Here is an 18,603-nt window from a genome sequence, read left to right on the forward strand (position 1 = left end):
CGGGCAACTTCTGCCATTAAGTTACCCACAATTCCAGCCTTTAATGATAAATTAACATGTGCCATTAAGGTAAGATGGGGAATACGCAGGAGAAATGATTTTGAGGAGATATACCTATATACCTGAAGGAGCGTCTCCACCCCCATCGTTCACCGAGATCCAGCACCGAGGGCCTTCTGGCGGTTCCCTCATTGCGAGAAGTGAGGTTACAGGGAACCAGACAGAGGGCCTTCTTGGTAGTGGTGCCCGCCCTGTGGAACGCCCTCCCTTCAGATGTGAAGGAAATAAGCAGCTATCTTCTTTTTAAAAGACACCTGAAGGCAGCCCTGTTTAGAGAAGTTTTTAATATTTAATGCTGTATTGTTTTTAACACTTGATTGGAAGCCGCCCAGAGTGGCTAGGAAAACTCAGGCAGATGGGCGGGGTATAAATAATAAATTATTATTATTAGGAAGGCGTTTGCAGAATTCATACTGTTAAAATGGAAAGGGGTCAAACCATCACAAGAGGTGCTGAAATTTTGGGAGGTTGGATAGTTACAATGGAATGGTCTTGGTGGTGGGGTGCACATTTTTATTCTTATTTATTTATGATTATTACTTTGTCAAAAAAAAAATAGGGGGAGAAGTTTCCCACAATTCCCCCAGAGCAATACTATTTTAGGGGTGCTGTGGGGAATTTGAATGGTGGAAGCTGCAAGCACTGATCAGTGCTCTAGAAAAATGAGGCCTATGACAAATGATTTCCCAGCAGTCACCCTAGAGCGCCACATAAGACATATGACTTGCCATCTATATACTTGGCCATTCATTTCCCACAAATTCTCTCTCATCTTCTCCATGATTCAGCTCTAAACAAATTCACATTCTGCATAGCAGGGTTTCATTTTGTTTTTAACAACCTGCAGCTGCCAATCCAGAGTATCTTAGGCTGGTGGGTGGGGTCTGAAGGCCAAACCTGCCACAGGAACAGGTGGGTTATCTCCTCTCACGCACCAAGTTGCCAGCGCCAACTGGCTGCCGAGGAATCAAAAGAAAATGACTGACATTCCGCCGCGAAGCTCTCGCCGGCAAGGATGTGCTCAAAAATGCAATTAACGGCAAGCCACGCTTGGCAGAATTGAGGTGAAATTGCAGGGCACCAGCAGAACGCTACAGGCCATTGCTTTGTTGTCAGCAGATTTTCAGCACAGTACCCTGCATGTGTTGAATGTTACAGCGAATGTTATTTTTAAGGAAGTCACCCACAAGAGGTGAGGGACACAGTCCACCTAGTCTTGTGGCAGCCTAGTCAGTTCCAGGCCCTCCCTTGTTTTGCTTCATAGAAGACGCATGCTGTTCCTGTTCTGGGAAATGGCGACGCTCACACCTGCTTTAGCATGTGTCTTTGGGCAGAAGCACTTATCTTGAAAAGGCTTTAAGGCTAAGCAGGGAAGTCCTGCTTCAAAAGAAAGGACTAGGACAGAAATAAAGGAAACCTTGATTCCAACCTTAAATGCTGTGTGTGTCAAAGGGAAAGGGGGGGAAAAGGCTGGTGAGAAATACAGTGGTACCTTGGGTTAAGTACTTAATTCATTCCGGAGGTCCGTTCTTAACCTGAAACTGTTCTGAACCTGAAGCACTACTTTAGCTAATGGGGCCTCCCACTGTCACTGCACCGCCGGAGCACGATTTCTGTTCTCATCCTGAAGCAAAGTTCTTAACCTGAGGTAATATTTCTGGGTTAGAAGAGTCTGTAACCTGAAGTGTATGTAACCTGAAGCGTATGTAACCTGAGGTACCACTGTACTTGGTTTAGGCATGGGAGGGAATGTGGAATGAGATCTTCGAAGACAGGCAAAAGGGTGTAAGTCAGCAACAAAAATGCTCTGGTACTTCAAGCCTGTTTCAGGACAACACATGCAGAAATTGTGAGAGAGTAAGAGACAGACAGACAGGATCCTCCAAAAAGTTTTCTCAAGCCTGTTTCCCAGAAGGCAGGGCAGGATGGCATCACAACTATTCAAGCACATTTATTGCTCCATAACAGAGCAGTCCAACCTTTCATACCAAGCGGGCTGAAAGAGTACTGTACTTCGACAATTTCCATATCGCAAAATTAAAGTGTTCACAGTATGTTTAATATTATTTAATAAGCACAATTAATTTATTTAAATATAATTAATATTAAATACACAAATAATAGATTTAATTATAAAACAAAGCTAATACACAGGCGTACTCACTTTCGTTAACCACACCTGACACAAAAAAATATATCTTTTTAAGGCTTTAAGATTTATTTCTTCTTGAATGTTGCCGAGGGCTGCCAAAATGAGCCTTGCGGGTCACATGCAACCCATGGCCCAGACTGCCCTGCTGTATAGTCTAACAAACTACTCACTAGCACAGGATTGCTCAGGAAAGCATTCTCCCAATGCTGTCCAGATGATAGGATGGGGTCATGCCAGATCTCCATCTATTTAGGTGGAGCAGAACCGTTTCCTCTCCACACGCACCCAGGTTTTGGGCCACATCTGAGAAAGCTTCTGAAGTGCACCTCCCCCGCTGACCTACACACCCGTTATATACATACACGGAATGGCTTCAGCTTAATCCACACAAGGGAATTGAAAAAAAACCACTTATCTATGCAGGCTTTTAATGGATTGCTGCTCTCTGATAACATGCCCTCCCGTTGTGAGCATGTTTTCGCCGTGTTTTGCAATTAAAGAGGCGCCGCTCTGTGTTTCGAGGCACTTGAAACTTTTTAACGGCGTTATTTATACATTCCTGATTTAGAGTCCCGTTTTGTACCGGTTTTTCTGCTGTCGGCTTTTGTTTGTTTGAGAAGTGCCTTGGCCTTTCTTCTCAAAATTAAAGGTAACACATAAATTGTTTTAACGCTATTATTATTATTATTATTATTATTATTATTATTATATTATTCATAGCTGTCAACTTTCCCCTGTTTTTAAGGGAAATTCCCTTATTCCGAATAACAATAATAATAATAATTTTTATTTATACCCCGCCCTCCCCAGCCAAGGCCGGGCTCAGGGCGGCTAACAAGCAATAATAAAAACAAGTTGAATGAATATAACTTAAAAACAAGATTAAAATACAACAATTAAAATATTGAAACATTAAAATATTAAAATGCAGCCTCATCACAGGAGGAGAAAGGAAAAAGAAAAAAGAAAAAGATTCCTCGCAAGAAAAGGGAAAAGTTGACAGCTATGTTATTATTATTACATGCCATTCATACATTTTTAAGAAGTACTGTAAGCACTTTGGATATAAACTGCTTGTCAGAAAAGTAGGCTGCAAATTTACCCCGGAAATGTTCATCCCGGCTTGAAAGAGTACACCTGCGTACCTCTGAATACCATGGGCTTGGGACATGTCAAGAGAAGAGCTATTCCTTTGTGCCTTGTGTGTAGTTTACTGGTGGTTCACTATTGCAAACAGAGTGCTACACTGGAAGTAGCCTCTCTCTGGTCCAGCAGGGCTCCTTCTTAAGTGGACTCACTGCTGTTCCTACCCCAATCGGCTCAGAAAATGGCTAGAAAGGACACAATGAAATTTTGCAACTGAAGGAAGCCAAGCAGGGCTAGCTACCTGGGGGGGAGGCTGCCCGAGAACCAAGAATTAAACTGCTCTCAGCTCCAGAGAGAAAAAGTGGGTAAGGTGAAATTCTGATGGGAGGCTCATAAGGTTATTGGGGGCGGGGGCTCAACTCAAATACAGACCATAAAAGCACTTTTTAAATGTGCATACTGTTTACCACCGCCACCAACTTTTCCCCCCAGGAGTCCACAGATCGCCTCTGGAAACTCTTATGTGGAACAATTACTGGAGCATCATTTCTTTGTTGGTTTCTGTAGAACCTTCCCACAAAATTGTGCCCAAAATGGTTCTCAACGTATCACATGAACGACAACTGCAATTCAAAGACGTTACTAGTGTTCATCGTTAACACCAGTAGCAAAAAAAGAATCCGTACAACTTTGTATAAAATACTAGAAATAAACTAACTGAATTAAGCAGCTTTCAGTAAACAGGAGAATCACATCAACACAAATGTAGAACATTAGCCATACCAAACATCCTCGTGAGTTTATGGTAGTATTCCTCAAACTTGGGTCCCCAGCTGTTGCTAGACTCAAATCCAATCATCCCTAGCTAGCAGGACCAGTGGTCAGGGATGATGGGAGCTGTAGTCCAACATAGCTGGGGGTCCAAGTTTGAGAAACACTGGTTACGGTGTAAGACATTATGCCCCGTCTACCATCCAGGGGTCAGGGGGAAACTTGGTCCTTGCAACCTGCCATCTTACCTGATACTCACTCCAATCAATGTTCAACCGCTCGGTGAGAGAGACTGGGATGCTGAGAGGAGCATCAACATAATCCTGCAAAGAAAGTGGCACAAGGTCCATCAGGGGTAGAATGATGTGATGAAGGAAGTGCAGTGGTACCTCAGGTTAAGTACTTAATTCATTCCGGAGGTCCGTACTTAACCTGAAACTGTTCTTAACCTGAAGCACCACTTTAGCTAATGGGGCCTCCTGCTGCTACTGTGCCACCGGAGCCCGATTTCTGTTATCATCCTGAAGCAAAGTTCTTAACCTGAAGCACTATTTCTGGGTTAGCGAAGTCTGCAACCTGAAGCGTATGTAACCTGAAGCGTATGTAACCTGAGGTACCACTGTACTAGAAATCCTGTACTACAAACAGGTCTGTGTATTTGACTCCTCTATTCCTCTCATCTAAAGCTTAGCTTTGGGTCCAAGACTTTCAGCCCAAGCCCATGCAGATTTGCTCATGATTAGGTCCCTATGAATTCAGGGGGAGTTTGCTCCCAAGGCCACTTGCAGCCTTAGTTGTATCCTGGTGTATTATTTACTTATTTCATTTATATCTCTTGCCTGATACCAACGGGACTTCCCATTTTATCTTCAGAAAAACCCTGTTAAGATAAGGTGAGGTTGAGAGACAGTGAGTGGCTCCAGGTACCTCCTGAAGATTCATACCTGGGTAGGATTTGAACTCAGGTCTTCCCAGTCCTAGTATGACGTTACAGTCAATACACTATGCTGGCTGTCTCACGCCAGTTGTCATTGTAAGCCATTCCCCCCAATGACATCTCTATGCATCTCAACGACTTTTCCAGGCACTGAATTTTCTCATCGCCTAAATTGGGAACGGCCAGTTGCCCCCCCCCCATCCCGTTTTGACAGTCCTACCAAATTTAAAATGAGGTAGGGTCAAACGTTCAACTCGGTTCCACATATACGAAGGCAGTGTTTTCAGATTTAAAAAAATATTCCACACGTTAACATAGCCTTCCTGTCCCTCGTTTGTTTACATGCAGGAAACATTTTTAAGTGTACAGTGCCAAGCCTAACAACATGTGTTTCATTCCTGAGAAGCCCCAATGACTAGATGACACAGGCTTTATTATGGCGCCTGCACTACTTGTGCATTAATAGACATATAGTGCTCTGATCATGAGAAGCAGGAGTTCTGCTCTGTACTGCGCTATTCTGGCTAATCATCATCAGTAATATATCCTGTTCTGGGCACATTTTAAGGAAGACACTGACAAACAGAAGCATGCCCAGAGAAGGGAGACCAGGATGTCTAGAAACAAGGTCTTATAAGAAACATTTGAAATATCTGGGTATGTTTAGCCTGGAGGAGCAAAGATTAAGGGGAGACATGTTCGTCTTCAAATATCTGAAGGGTAGAAGCTTCAGGCTTCCATCTTTTCTATTTCATTCTGTCTTTTTCTGGGTCTCTGCCCCACTCAGCATTCTGTGTCCGCTGAGCATACTCAGTCCCCAAAAGACAGTGCAAACTTGTTTTCCCATTGCTCCAGAGAGCAGGGCTAGAACAAATGGGTAGAGTCTGCAGGGAAGGAGATTTCGGCTAAGCTCTAGAAGCTTCCTCCTGGTAAAAGCTGTTTGACAGTGAGACAGAGGCTGGCTTAGGAAGTGTCTAGCTTTTCCTTCAACAGACTATCTATCTATCTATCTATCTATCTATGCACACCGTATTTTTTGCTCTATAAGACTCATTTTTTCCCTCCTAAAAAGTAAGGGGAAATGTGTGTGCGTCTTATGGAGCAAGTGCAGGCTGCGCAGCTATCCCAGAAGCCAGAACAGCAAGAGGGATTGCTGCTTTCACTGCGCAGCAATCCCTCTTGCTGTTCTGGCTTCTGAGATTCAGAATATTTTTTTTCTTGTTTTCCTCCTCCAAAAACTAGGTGCGTCTTGTGGTCTGGTGCGTCTTATAGAGCGAAAAATACGGTGCGTGCGTGTGTGTGTGTGTGTGTATATATATATATATATATATATACACACACCCCCACACCCACACACCCATATATGAATGAGACGACCCCCAAGGTCCCTCTCAGCTCCACACATCTCTGAAAAAGCCAGTTTGTGCAGCAAAATATGCCCTTCTGCCCCTCCCAAGACCAGCCTGGGAGTGAAACATCACTGGCTGCCTGGAATACAGAAGCTGGCAATCCCTACCTAAATGAATGGCCCCGTTTCTCTACAATTAAGTGGCTTTCAAAGCCTTCCTCCTGAGCTCCGAATCCTGATTTACGGCGGTTCATAAGTGCTGAAGAAGACACCGTGGAGTGTGGCATTGCACGCCTGCTAGATTTCACAGCAACCGTATTCCACCTGAGTTACGTCTCCCCGTTGTGAAGCGCGTTACTGTGGCGTCCTTTTCTATGGGAGGAACAAGCCTCTCGGCTGAATGCTTTCAAAAGGATTTCTCAGAGAGGACCGCCTGAGCAGCAGTGGGGAAGGGGAAGGACAGAAGCAGCAACTCCCAAAACTGCTGCAGATTCTAGGCCCTCTTGTGGCTGCAAGTGCGAAGGTGGGGCTGTCTGCGACAGTGCTGCCAAGACCGGCTATCACCTAAGCAGACACTCTCTGACTTTCAGGAAAATAGCACCAAGGTTCATTTGCCCTGGAACACCGCCCTCTGACCCAACAGCTCCTTCCGCCCATTCCCTGGTGAACGAAATGAATCCTTTTAACTGCTCAGGGGCAACCTGTACACCAATCTGAGCCTTCTCAGGTTTGTGTAGCCAAAACGGACGCACAAAACCAGCAAGGAAAATCCTAAAAACCCCAATAATCCCTTAATAGCTCAAGTAGCGTAGAATGTTGAGGTGGGAGGGGATAACTAGAAGGGGGCGAACACACTGGAATGGCTAACAGGAGGACATAGAAACAAAGACGTATGCAAAGGGTCAAATGAACCATCTTGCTGTCTGGATAGCTTCACAATGGACTACCCCTCACCATTTTATTTTTAAGAAAAAGGGGCACAAGACAGCCCACTGAGCATGTTCAACAGGCACAGCATGCTGATTACCGTATTTTTCGCTCTATAAGACACACTTTTTCCCCTCCAAAAATTAAGGGGAAATGTGTGTGCATCTTATGAAGTGAATGCAGGCTCCACAGCTTCAGCGAAAGCAACGCGAAGCCTCCGAAACGCAGCAGGAGCGCTCCCGCCATGATCTGGAGGCTTTGCGTTGCTTTCCCTGAAGCCTGAAGCCTCCAGGCTTCAGGGATAGCCGCCTGAAGATTCTCCTTGCTTCACTGATAGCCGCTGAAGCCTAGAGAGCAAGAGGGATCGGTGCGCACTGATCCCTCTTGCTCTCCCGGCTTCACTTCGCTGGAGAGGCGCTGCTCAGCTTTCCCTCTCTGCGCAGCACCCCTTCAGGAAAGCGGGAGGAGAAATGGAAGGGGCCCCGTTTCTCCTGCCACTTTGCTGAAGGGGCGCTGCGCAGAGGGGGAGAGAATATTTTTTCCTTGTTCTCCCCCTCTAAAACTAGGTGCGTCCTATGGTCGGGTGCGTCCTACAGAGCAAAAAATACGGTAATCTGTTGAATTATCTGCTTGTTGAGCAGAGGAACCTGGGAAAGAAGGGATGGAATAGGGACGATGGAAACCTGAAGAGAAACAAGTCAATGCTGCAGTGACCCCTACTTGTACATGCTAATGGGAAACTCCTTCGCCAAGTTACAATCCTTAATAGTTGTAATAGTTGTGTGTTGATAGTTATGCCAAAGCATATCTATCAACACACAAGAGGGCTTGGGGGGGGGAAACCCTGGGTGTTGCATATGTGTGCAAAAAACTGAGCCCCACTCCCAAAAAGGAGACCCCAAAAGAACCCAGTGCTCAGTGGCCAGAGAAATCAAGTGTTTGGGGCCCTCAGAAGTGGAAAAGCGCAGGCAGAAAAAGGAAACAGAGGAGTCTGGGAAAGGACACAGCCGGCTGGCCGTAAACCCCAATTGTTTCACATTCCAGGGTTGAGTCCTAGCACTGGGAACATGGACTCTGTTGCAAAATTAAGCCTGTGAAAAGATTCCAGTGACTACGGAGAAACAAAGGCCAGGTCTCTGCCCCCAGAGTTGGTTCGCAAACAGCTTGGGCCATCGGCAAAAACCAAGAGCCTTGAAAAAGTTTATCTTGGAACAGCTTCGCGGTAACTCTGCTTCACGGCCTGCCCCCGTACCTGCTTCCAGTTAAAAACGAGCCCTTCCGCCCGGTAGCCCCGCTCTTTGTACTCCTTGAAAAATTCACAGCCTGCGTGAAGAGAAAAAGGAGAGGGTGAGAGGGAATCCGTGAATGAACGTGCACAGGGTAGTATCCAGACTTGACTTCCCACTCAGCAGGGTGGATTCGATTTAAATCAAATCGATTTAAATCCTGACTTAAATCACTAGTCAGTAAGACTTGATTTAAATCATTTTTTTTTTACAGAAAGACTAATTCTTGCTGGTATAATCTTAATATTTACAACCAGGTGAAGGTTTCATTTTTGGAATAATAAATTTTCAGAGTAGCTTTTACAGTTACATCAAAAATTACTGATTTGGTTGTACTATTAGAAACACACAGACAGATAATGATGAAATGATTGTGAGGTTTAATAAGTTAACTGTTTATATTTGGACAACTTTTCTGCTGTACTTTATTGGAGGGAGAAAAACAATCATGTTCTTAATAACAATTAAAACAATTTATTTAACTAAAGCAATAACATTATAGCATATGCATCCATGTTTGTTAAGTGGTGTGGTTAAACTTTTTTTTTATTTTTTAAATAGACTCAGTTTTAGCACACATGAAAAACTTAGAACAAATCCTTATTTCCTGATGAATAGCCTTTGGACTATAATGTAACCTAAACAGAAAACTATCCTTAAAAAGATTTTTCCTCCAGAATCATTTTATTTTAAAAACCCAATTTAAATAATTAAAATCTGATTTAAATTTTAATAATCCATTTTTTTTATTTTTAAAAACCATTGATTTTTTATCCACCCTGCCACTCAGCCGCTTCTGAGATAGAGGGAGGATACACTCTGTGTCTCTTCTCCAGAATCAAGAGTCCAGGACAAACAGTGTGTTAAGGGCTAGAGCCGGTTGCTGGGTCACATGACGTCAGACAAGCAGTCAGCCTGGTCTGCAGCAACCAGGCTGCAAACCACTGTCATCACCACCACCAGCCCGGCACCAAGGGGTCACAGGAGGCTCAGTGGCAAGCAAGGAAGCAGGGACAGGCAGCCCTCACCAGGCAGCAGGCAAGGCTTGTTGCCAGAAGCTGAAACCAGCCAAGGGACCGCGCTCTCAAACTCTGCCCCAGCGAGTGCATTTCATGCATCGGCACATGGCTCTCAGCTACCCGCTTCCCCACCTCCCCAAAGCTGGTTTGGGAAAGGAAGAGACTCTTGAAATGGTGTTTGCTGGCAGGGGAGAAGCCTGAAATCCCCTCGCTTGGAATAGCTGGCAGTGAAGAAGAGGCCACAGGGCGGGGAAAACAGTTCGCGACACACGGGTTCTTCAAACCATGTTTTAAAGTGTTTGCTCCTGAACAGTTTTATTCCACAACATGCCTGCAAAGCGATATGCATGCTCAGGGGTTATTTGCACGTAGCCATATGAAAATGTCCCCGGGTTCCTTTGGGAAGAAGGACCGGGTGTCTATTTTTAATAATCATCATTGTAATAAATTTATAAATTCCTTCCAGTAGCACCTTAAAGGTAAAGGGACCCCTGACCATTAGGTCCAGTCGTGACCGACACTGGGGTTGCGGCACTCATCTCGCTTTATTGGCCAAGGGAGCCAGCATACAGCTTCCGGTCATGTGGCCAGCATGACTAAGCTGCTTCTGGCGAACCAGAGCAGTGCACGGAAACGCCGTTTACCTTCCCGCCGGAGTGGTACCTATTTATCTACTTGCACTTTGACGTGCTTTCAAACTGCTAGGTTGGCAGGAACAGGGACCGAGCAACGGGAGCTCACCCCGTCACGGGGATTCGAACCGCCGACCTTCTGATCGGCAGGTCCTAGGCTCTGTGGTTTAACCTGCAGCGCCACCCGTGTCCCTGGGGCTGAATATACAGGGCAGTTATTTGGCTGGATTTTACTCATAGTGGACCCATTTAAATCCACAGGCCTAACTCCGTAGTTTTCGGTGGGTGCTTCTGTTGTTTCCTTTCTCCCGTCGCAGGGATTCGAACCGCCGACCTTCTGATCGGCAAGTCCTAGGCTCTGTGGTTTAACCCACAGCGCCACCCACGTCCCTCCAGTAGCACCTTAGAGACCAAGTAAATTTGTTATTGGTATGAGCTTTTGTGTGCATGCACACTTCTTCAGATACACAAATTTGTTTGTTTGTTTGACTTATGCCCCACCTTTTTCTCCCAAGGAGCTGAAGGCGGTGTACAGGGTTCTCTCCATTTAATTCCCACAACCACCCTGTGAGGTAGGTTCAGGTAGCTTAGGCTGAGAGGTAATGACTGGGCCCAAGCTCACCCAGTGAGTGTCATGACCAGTGGGCATCTGAACGCGGGTTTTTAACCATAACACCACACTGGCTGGCCGATTTTTAAAACATTCTCTCAGAATGAGAGTGTAGTTCCTCTCCATCCAGGCCATACATTTAAAGAATTATTTCCCACTTTAACAGTCATGTCTTCCTCCAAATAACCCTGGGAACTGTGTTAGTTTCTGTTTTGCCACTGAGCAGCTGCTTGGAGTCACAGGACTCTGTTTACATTCCAGAGACAGTCCAGGCTACTGGAAGTCTCACGGGAGACTAGAGACGGATGTGATGTTACTGGTTTCCTGTTTCCTTTGTTCAGTTGCTCTCTGCTTTCATAGAGAGAGGATGTGTTTTTGTCTGCATAGTTAAAAAATAAAACTCTTTAACCATGCAGCCCAAACCTCTCGTCTCTTTCCTGTGCTGGAAACTCTGTTGAATGGAACGTGCCCTGGAGCCTTATCAAAGGCTCAGGTCGTTAAACACGTCAGGAGGCGATTCTGAAGGACTCGGGGGAAGAAAATGAGCTTTATCAGCTTGGTCGAGCGGATATCCTGACAAACTGTAGGTTCCTAAGGGTGCTAACTTTGCAGGGTTACAGTTCCCGGCACTCTTGAACAAACTGCAGTGCCCGAGATCCTCCAGGGCTGCTGAAAGTGGTTTAATAGTGCTTTAAATGTTTGGAGTGGATGTGACCTTAAGCTAGGCTATATGAAGCATAATGGTCATACAAGGTTTGGGCCAGTTGCGATTAGAGCATCATGCCGCTTGAATTCAAAATGGATTCTCGTATATAGAAATATGTACACACACACACACACACAAAGGCACTTCCTAGATTGGTTTGAGAAGCCTTCACAAACTTTAATATAAAAAAAAAACCTTGGCAATTACAGAGCCATGTTCTGGTGGTGACAATTCACCCATGGCTTGATGCGACCTTAATTGGAACACTCCCAGTGTGGGTCTCCCATCCATTAGAAGATGTCGAGCACCTAAGCATGTGCTCATTCCCCCCACGTAATGCCTCTCGAGGAACATCCCACAGCATTTCAAGACTTTGCAGAGTTTCCAGGTCAGCACCTGCTTGCCGTGAGTTTCCTCGCTGTTTCCTAGCAGCAGAATCCCAGGCTTGGAAATAGCAGGGAGGGGAAAGCCCGAATTCCAGCATGGCGGGTGAGCGGCGATGCCAAATTCAAGGACGCATCCTTCCTGCAGTCACCCATTATCCCGGCATGCGACATCCATTTGCAGCAACATCCACTTTTGATGTGCTACTGGCTATGTTCCCGTGGGGGTTTGTGGGAGTGAGAGCATGGAAGGGCAACACAGACCTGGTCTAAAAGCCATGGGCAGAGACTGCTAGACTCTGACTGAGGAGCCTTATATTTCCAGAGTTTTCTCCCAAAAGACAAAGGAACTCCTCCATCACGAGACAAGCAGGGACTCTGATAAGAGACCGTGCAATTCTTGAAATATGTTGGGTGCGATAAAGAAAGTAGAACAATTTTGTAAATGAAAGAGGTGGTTTTATTCCGCACCCCTTAAGAGTTTTGTCTCCTTGGATATTGGAGGTGCTCCTATTTTACTGTGGGAGAAACTCATAGCCATTCTGCCCTCGTCCCAGTATGAAAGCTTTCCCCAACCTAATGGTCCTCAGGGTGTTTTGAACCACAACTCCCATCAGCCCCAGGGCCCGACATACAGTGGTACCTCTGGTTACGTACTTAATTCGTTCCGGAGGGCCGTTCTTAACCTGAAACCGTTCTTAACCTGAGGTACCACTTTAGCTACTGGGGCCTCCCGCTGGCGCGCAATTTCTATTCTCATCCTGAGGTAAAGTTCTTAACCTGAGGTACTACTTCCGGGTTAGCGAAGTCTGTAACCCGAAGTGTTTGTAACCCAAGGTGTTTGTAACCCAAGGTGTTTGTAACCCGAGGTACCACTGTACTGTACTGCACTGCACTGGCTGGGGTGTTGAGAGTTGTAGGCCAAAACATCTGGAAGGAACCAGGCTGAGGAAGGCTGCACTAGACAGCTGTGAGGAATTGCTGCTTGTCCCTCAGAACGCTTCCTTCCTACCTGGGTACGGGATGGAGAGGAGGGTGAAGTCTGCATAGCGCTGTGCTTTATCCACCTTCTCGGAAGACGTCACGCTAAGGAAGGAAAACAGAGAAACGCACTACACGTGTGTGAAGCTGGCTGGCGTGGCGTGGCAATTGTGGGCCAACCTCAACAAAGTCAGCCCAATTTCCCTTGCTGCTCCCCGCCCCCACCCCGAATAATCTCAGCTTTCCCCCAACAAAGTTTACAGAGAATAACTGCACATTCAGGATCTCTTTCCAATTAAGGCATGAGCTAGTCTTTGTGCTTAAATTATCCCATCTGGCATTCTTTTTCTTTTCCTTTTCTTGAAGATTACAAAGAAGTACCTGGCTGGATTACCCTTCACGCCTACTCTCCAACAGAAGCTTGTTTGTTTTTCATTTTGATGAGTCTGGGGTGGGGAATTAGAAATGGCATCACGCTGAATGCAGAATGCCACAAACCAATTTCATTTATGAAGCAAGCCAAGTTTTTTAAGCTCATGGCTACCAAGTGGCAGGCATCCTGCCAAGACCTGGAAAAGCTCCCTGCAACAACAACAACAAAAACACCCTGCCTAATTAAGCAAGCATTTTATGGCAGAGACTTTGAGCTGATCAACGCACTATAAAACATTATTCCTGCACATAGCGAGCAAACTCGTAAGAGAAAAGTTCAGTGTAGTCTTCTCCCTGACATCTCTATTTTGCTACACGCAAAGAGCATTTTAATGTATGGGACCATAAAAAAAAAAAAAATTAACTTCCTCACCCATTTGCATTCCGAAGTGCTGCTACCTAGCATTCTATCCTTGCATTATGTGCAGAACAACTATCTACAGCCACACTTCAGGATGCTCTACGCTCGAGGAAAAACAAACCTAGGCCAAAAACACAGAGAGGCACTCGGCACATTCCTCCATTTGGGGCCTCTTTCCAGCAGGGCAGGAGAAGAGAAGTCAAAAGAGAGAGGACGACTCTAGGAACGTCTGCTGAAAATGAAACCTGGTTGCTATATCCAGATAGCAGCAATAACTTGGCTTCCTTTACTTTTTAATTTTTTTTAACTCATTTCAATATATTTTTATCCCACCCTTTTCTCTGCAGCAGGGATGGGGAAACCTTGATATGCTACTGAACTCCAACTCCCATCAGCCCCAGCCAGCATGGCCAATAGTCAGGGATGATGGGAGATGCAGTTGAGTATCTGGAGTCCTACAGCTTCCCCGTCCCAACTCCACCCTCCTGCTTTTTATCCTCGCAATACCCCCTTGAAGGCAGCTGAGGCCGAGTGATAGTGACCTGCTCACGGTTAGTTACTCAGGAAGCTTTAGGCAACAGTGAGAACCATGGTGGAGTATCCCTGATCTAAATCTGACCGCTGTCCTACACCTGCTCTCAGGAGCATCCTTCACCTGCAGTGCTTCTCAAAATTTGCCGGCAGCCAATTGGGACGCACAACACACAAATGGCACCCGTACTTACTTCAAGCCAAACTTCACTTTCTTGTTCTCCACCATCAAGTCACAGATGTACGCAACCGACAGGTACCTCAAGAGCTTGATGTCATGACCTCGGACCTTGTCGAACAGCTGCGAGTCTGCATTTCTGAAATACAGAGCAAGGGGATGAGGTTTTCTGCCCAGAGGAGGAAATGCAGAAGGCTCAGATTAGCAGAATCAAGGCATAAGCAAGTCCTACAAGCCAACACATAACGCTTCACACAGCAGTCCTAATGCTCTACAATGGCCAAGACCAAGGACATGATAAGCCGGGCGATTCTCCTGTGCAAGACTTGTTGATTTCAACGTGGCTTTTGCAGGAGAGCTTCCCTGATGGATGGTGCCCCAGCTCAGTAGTAAAAGCATCTGAAGAACCTCTTTAGGAAAACGGGTTACATTTTTTATCCAAATCTCTGAAGGTTCTTGTAAGTTTGCTATAAAAACATACATTGATTTATATGTCTTGACCTCACCCCTTATTCTGGGGGTGGTTCTGTAGGGGTTCCTGAGAACTCCAAAGAGGTCCCCAACAACTTCCAGAATTAAGGCCTCCAGAATTAACTTCGGGAGGGGAGGAAGCTAAGCCAAACCAGTTAAACAATCAAATTTAGAAGTCACACACGTCCAACACTGCCCTGTGAGTGGCAAACAACCAAGTCCTTGAGAGAGGATTTTAATTGGCCTAAAATTACCAGAAGGAATAATCTTAAAACTGCAAGCTATCCATTAACAATGGAGCCCATTCTGCCAATGGGTTTTTAAAGTTTTGCTTCAAACTGTTCTTTTGATCTCGCCGAAGTCTGAAAGTATTTTATTATTGATATTTCTATGCTGAGATTTTAGGACTGCTTTTTATGAGTTGTTCTCCAGTTTTGTTTTAAATTCTACTGTGAAGCACTTCCAAGTGCCTTAATATAGTACAGCAGGCTATAGGTTCATGGAATTAAAAAAACAAGCAAACCCCAGAAGAAATATTGGCAGCAAGTGTGTGGGACTTGCTCTCAGTCCACCTCTCATACGATCCTTACTTCCCCCCACGAAATCTACTGCAGTCCAGAAAAAGCATCATTGGACTGGCCTGTTCTCACAGAACACCAGCCATTGCTTTGTGACCCACAACAGCCAAGTACCTGCCTGCCTTGGGAGAGATGAAATTATGGAAGTGCAAGTTTTTCTGTTACTGCAGCTCCATGGTGGCAGGAAAGGTCCCTCTTACATTTTCTCCCTGCCATGGCAGCATAAAGCAGATCCATGTAGGAAAAGGAGTCAAAAGGTTGTCTGACATATTTGTAGGAAGTGGTTGGGTCAAACAGACCTGAAAGCAGAGTCCTCTTCTGACATGTCCTCTGTATCTGCCCAGGCATCGTCTGTGCCCCCTGCAGAGAAGACACCGAGAGAAGTTCAGCATATTAGTAGCCACAGCTACCTCTGCCCTAAACAGATTGGATCAGCTGGCATAGGAATCTCAGCACTTCTCCCACAAAGCATGGTTTTGGACTTCCTGCGTGTTCCAATAATGTAAGATGCCGTTTGTGACGATGAACGAGTCCTATCAAATCATCAGGCTCGTCCCACGTAAGCGACTCGCTCGCCGCCTCACAAACTGGAAGGATACTACCAACAGGACCAGCTTTATTACAGAGCTTTTCCCTTCAGTCCCACCCCTCGTTTCATTGATGGGGAATTGCGGAGGGTTGGGAAATTGCTCCAAGGTGATGTAGACCCTGAAAACGACCCTGTGAGGTAGGCTAGGCTGAGATATAGCAGCTAAGATGACACAGATTACACCATACTGGCACTCAATGACTTCATGGCTCTGAAGTCCCACGCTCGTATATTCTCCTGGACCACCCAGGTATATTTGACACTACCACCTATCTTTTTACTTTTCAGTGCTATGTATAACATTAAATATTATACTTAAAGTCTTTTTTGATGTGAAACATATCGAGTGGATAAGGAACGGTTGCCTGCTTCCTGCATGGTAAAGCAAGTGGTGCTGGTCATAAATCAAGACTGTTCATTTAGTCTAGGTGAAAAAAATGGTGCATGCACTAACACTAACAGTTTCAACTCTTTCTTTAAAGAAACGAAACAAAAAAACAGGACTGGGGAACTTTTTTGGCCCGGTGGACCAGATCCTTATCTGCCTCCACCCCATGGGACAGCTTACCTGACATCACAATGATGTCAGATGATTGACATGTGGCCTGTCCAGCTCACCTGCTCAAGCGTCCTGCTCAACGCTTCCCAGACACCAGGGACAGGGCTGTGGCTCAGCCGCTTTCTGCAGAGATCAGCAATGCAACAGAGATGCCTTCAGGAAACTGAGTCATGCAGCGGATCCTTTGCAGAAAGCAGGACTGCAGTCACTGGCCATCAGCACAACTGGGGCACACAGCCAATCACAACAGGCGTGACCTCACCACCCATTTAGCTGATGGGTGGGGACTTCAATACTGCTTTCTGCAGCGATAGGCTGTGTGATCAGGCTGCCCCACAAGGAAGTCTGTCACGCAGCCTATCCAGTTGCACTTGTACCTGCCCTACACTTGACTCCTCATATGTGACATCAGCTATGGAGCAGCTGGGTGTGGTTTGGGGGACACAACCTCACCAGCCAGATTGAGACCTGTGCTGGACCAAATATGGCCAGAGGTTTCCCACTCAAGTTAAAGACCTTAATGCTGCTATGACTTCCTGAAGGTGTACAGCCAATCAGAAAATAGGGGAGGGGAGTCTTAGCATTGAGTGCAGCTCCCCATAATTAAGAGATAAAGGTAAAGGTAAAGGGACCCCTGACCATTAGGTCCAGTCATGACCGACTGGGGTTGCGGCGCTCATCTCGCTTTATTGGCCGAGGGAGCCGGCGTACAGCTTCCGGGTCATGTGGCCAGCATGACTAAGCTGCTTCTGGCGAACCAGAGCAGCGCACAGAAACACCGTTTACCTTTCCGCCGGAGCGGTACCTATTTATCTATTTGCACTTGATGTGCTTTCGAACTGCTAGGTTGGCAGGAGCAGGGACCGAGCAATGGGAGCTCACCCCGTCGCAGGGATTCGAACCGCCGACCTTCTGATCGGCAAGTCCTAGGCTCTGTGGTTTAACCCACAGCACCACCCGTGTCCCCATAATTAAGAGGACAACTGTCTAAATGTCATATTTTGCATAACTTGAAAGTTGGAAATCAGATTTTCTTTGTGCAACAGGGTAGCTCCCTTGGCCCACAGGTTTTGCTTTGTTTCTGAAATGCAGAATCTATGCAGCAGTGTCTGAAGAACAAAAAAAGCCACCCTGGTCACAGTTCTCTTGCGCAACCAGGGATTCCCGCAATTGCTTCATCACTGAAGACATGCAACAAAGATGCCCTTGGGAGCAGACTCCAATACTGAAACAGGAAGCTTACAGAGGAGCTTGCAGACCCACAAGACAAGGCCACAAATGGCTACCACCACCTGACAGTACGCTATGCATCTTTCTCTCCTTGCAGAACTTGCCAGCTTTGGCTTTCTAGGGAACATGAGTTTGGTTTCCTTTTTGAACTAAGCCACTGTCCTCAATGGCAGCTCAAGCCTGCTGCTCACACCAATTTTCAAGGATGCTCCCCCAACTAGCGTCATAAAACAGAGGTAACACATGGCAACTATTACCAAACCTACACCTCCCTTACCTGAGAAAATGTAGTTGTATCCTGTGCGCCCATAAAGTTCCCCCCACCCTGCCAGGGTGGCCGATCGGCATATATGCTGAGGAAAGAGAGAGATGCAACAAATGACCATCAAAGCACAGAGAAGCAATGGACCCTCCTCCTCCTCTCCCAGCCTTTTCCCATTCCCAATTCAAGAGAGTCTGGCTTTGCACTCGTGGTCTGCACTGCGCCTTCCAGATGGAGGTCTGCATGGCTCACAGGTCAGGCTTAATTACTTCCCAACCCTCTGCTAAGCTACATTTCCCCATGATTCTACTTTGCACCACTATTTGCAATTCCTTTTTAACTAATATCAGCCTTGTGCGCTTCATTAACATGCTCTTTGAACCGTCTCTCCCTCAAACCGTTAATGAACGGGATTAGGCTGGTCCCCGCAGGATCCTCTTTAAGTTCACCTATCGGTAGCAGAGCTGAAACAAATCTGCAAGTTATGGAGCAGCTTATCAAAGGAGCCAGCCCG

At 46.0% G+C, this 18,603-nt stretch overlaps 1 protein-coding gene across 2 annotated transcripts in view; it reads right to left on the minus strand.

Annotated features, from left to right (window-relative positions):
• MTMR14 (myotubularin related protein 14) overlaps positions 1–18,603 on the minus strand; it is an 83,572-nt gene that overhangs the window by 48,385 nt on the left and 16,584 nt on the right. For both annotated transcript variants that reach the window (XM_080992007.1, XM_080992006.1), the window contains exons 4-9: positions 18,105–18,180; positions 15,749–15,809; positions 14,417–14,539; positions 12,930–13,003; positions 8,534–8,604; positions 4,318–4,392 (exon numbers count right to left, since the gene is read on the minus strand). In XM_080992007.1, coding sequence (XP_080848133.1) covers positions 4,318–4,392; positions 8,534–8,604; positions 12,930–13,003; positions 14,417–14,539; positions 15,749–15,809; positions 18,105–18,180 — 480 coding nt within the window. The remainder of the gene's footprint in view (positions 1–4,317; positions 4,393–8,533; positions 8,605–12,929; positions 13,004–14,416; positions 14,540–15,748; positions 15,810–18,104; positions 18,181–18,603) is intronic.

The sequence above is a fragment of the Podarcis pityusensis genome (assembly GCF_964106645.2).
Source record: "Podarcis pityusensis genome assembly, chromosome: 2".
In the NCBI taxonomy this organism is placed as follows: Eukaryota; Metazoa; Chordata; class Lepidosauria; order Squamata; family Lacertidae; genus Podarcis; species Podarcis pityusensis.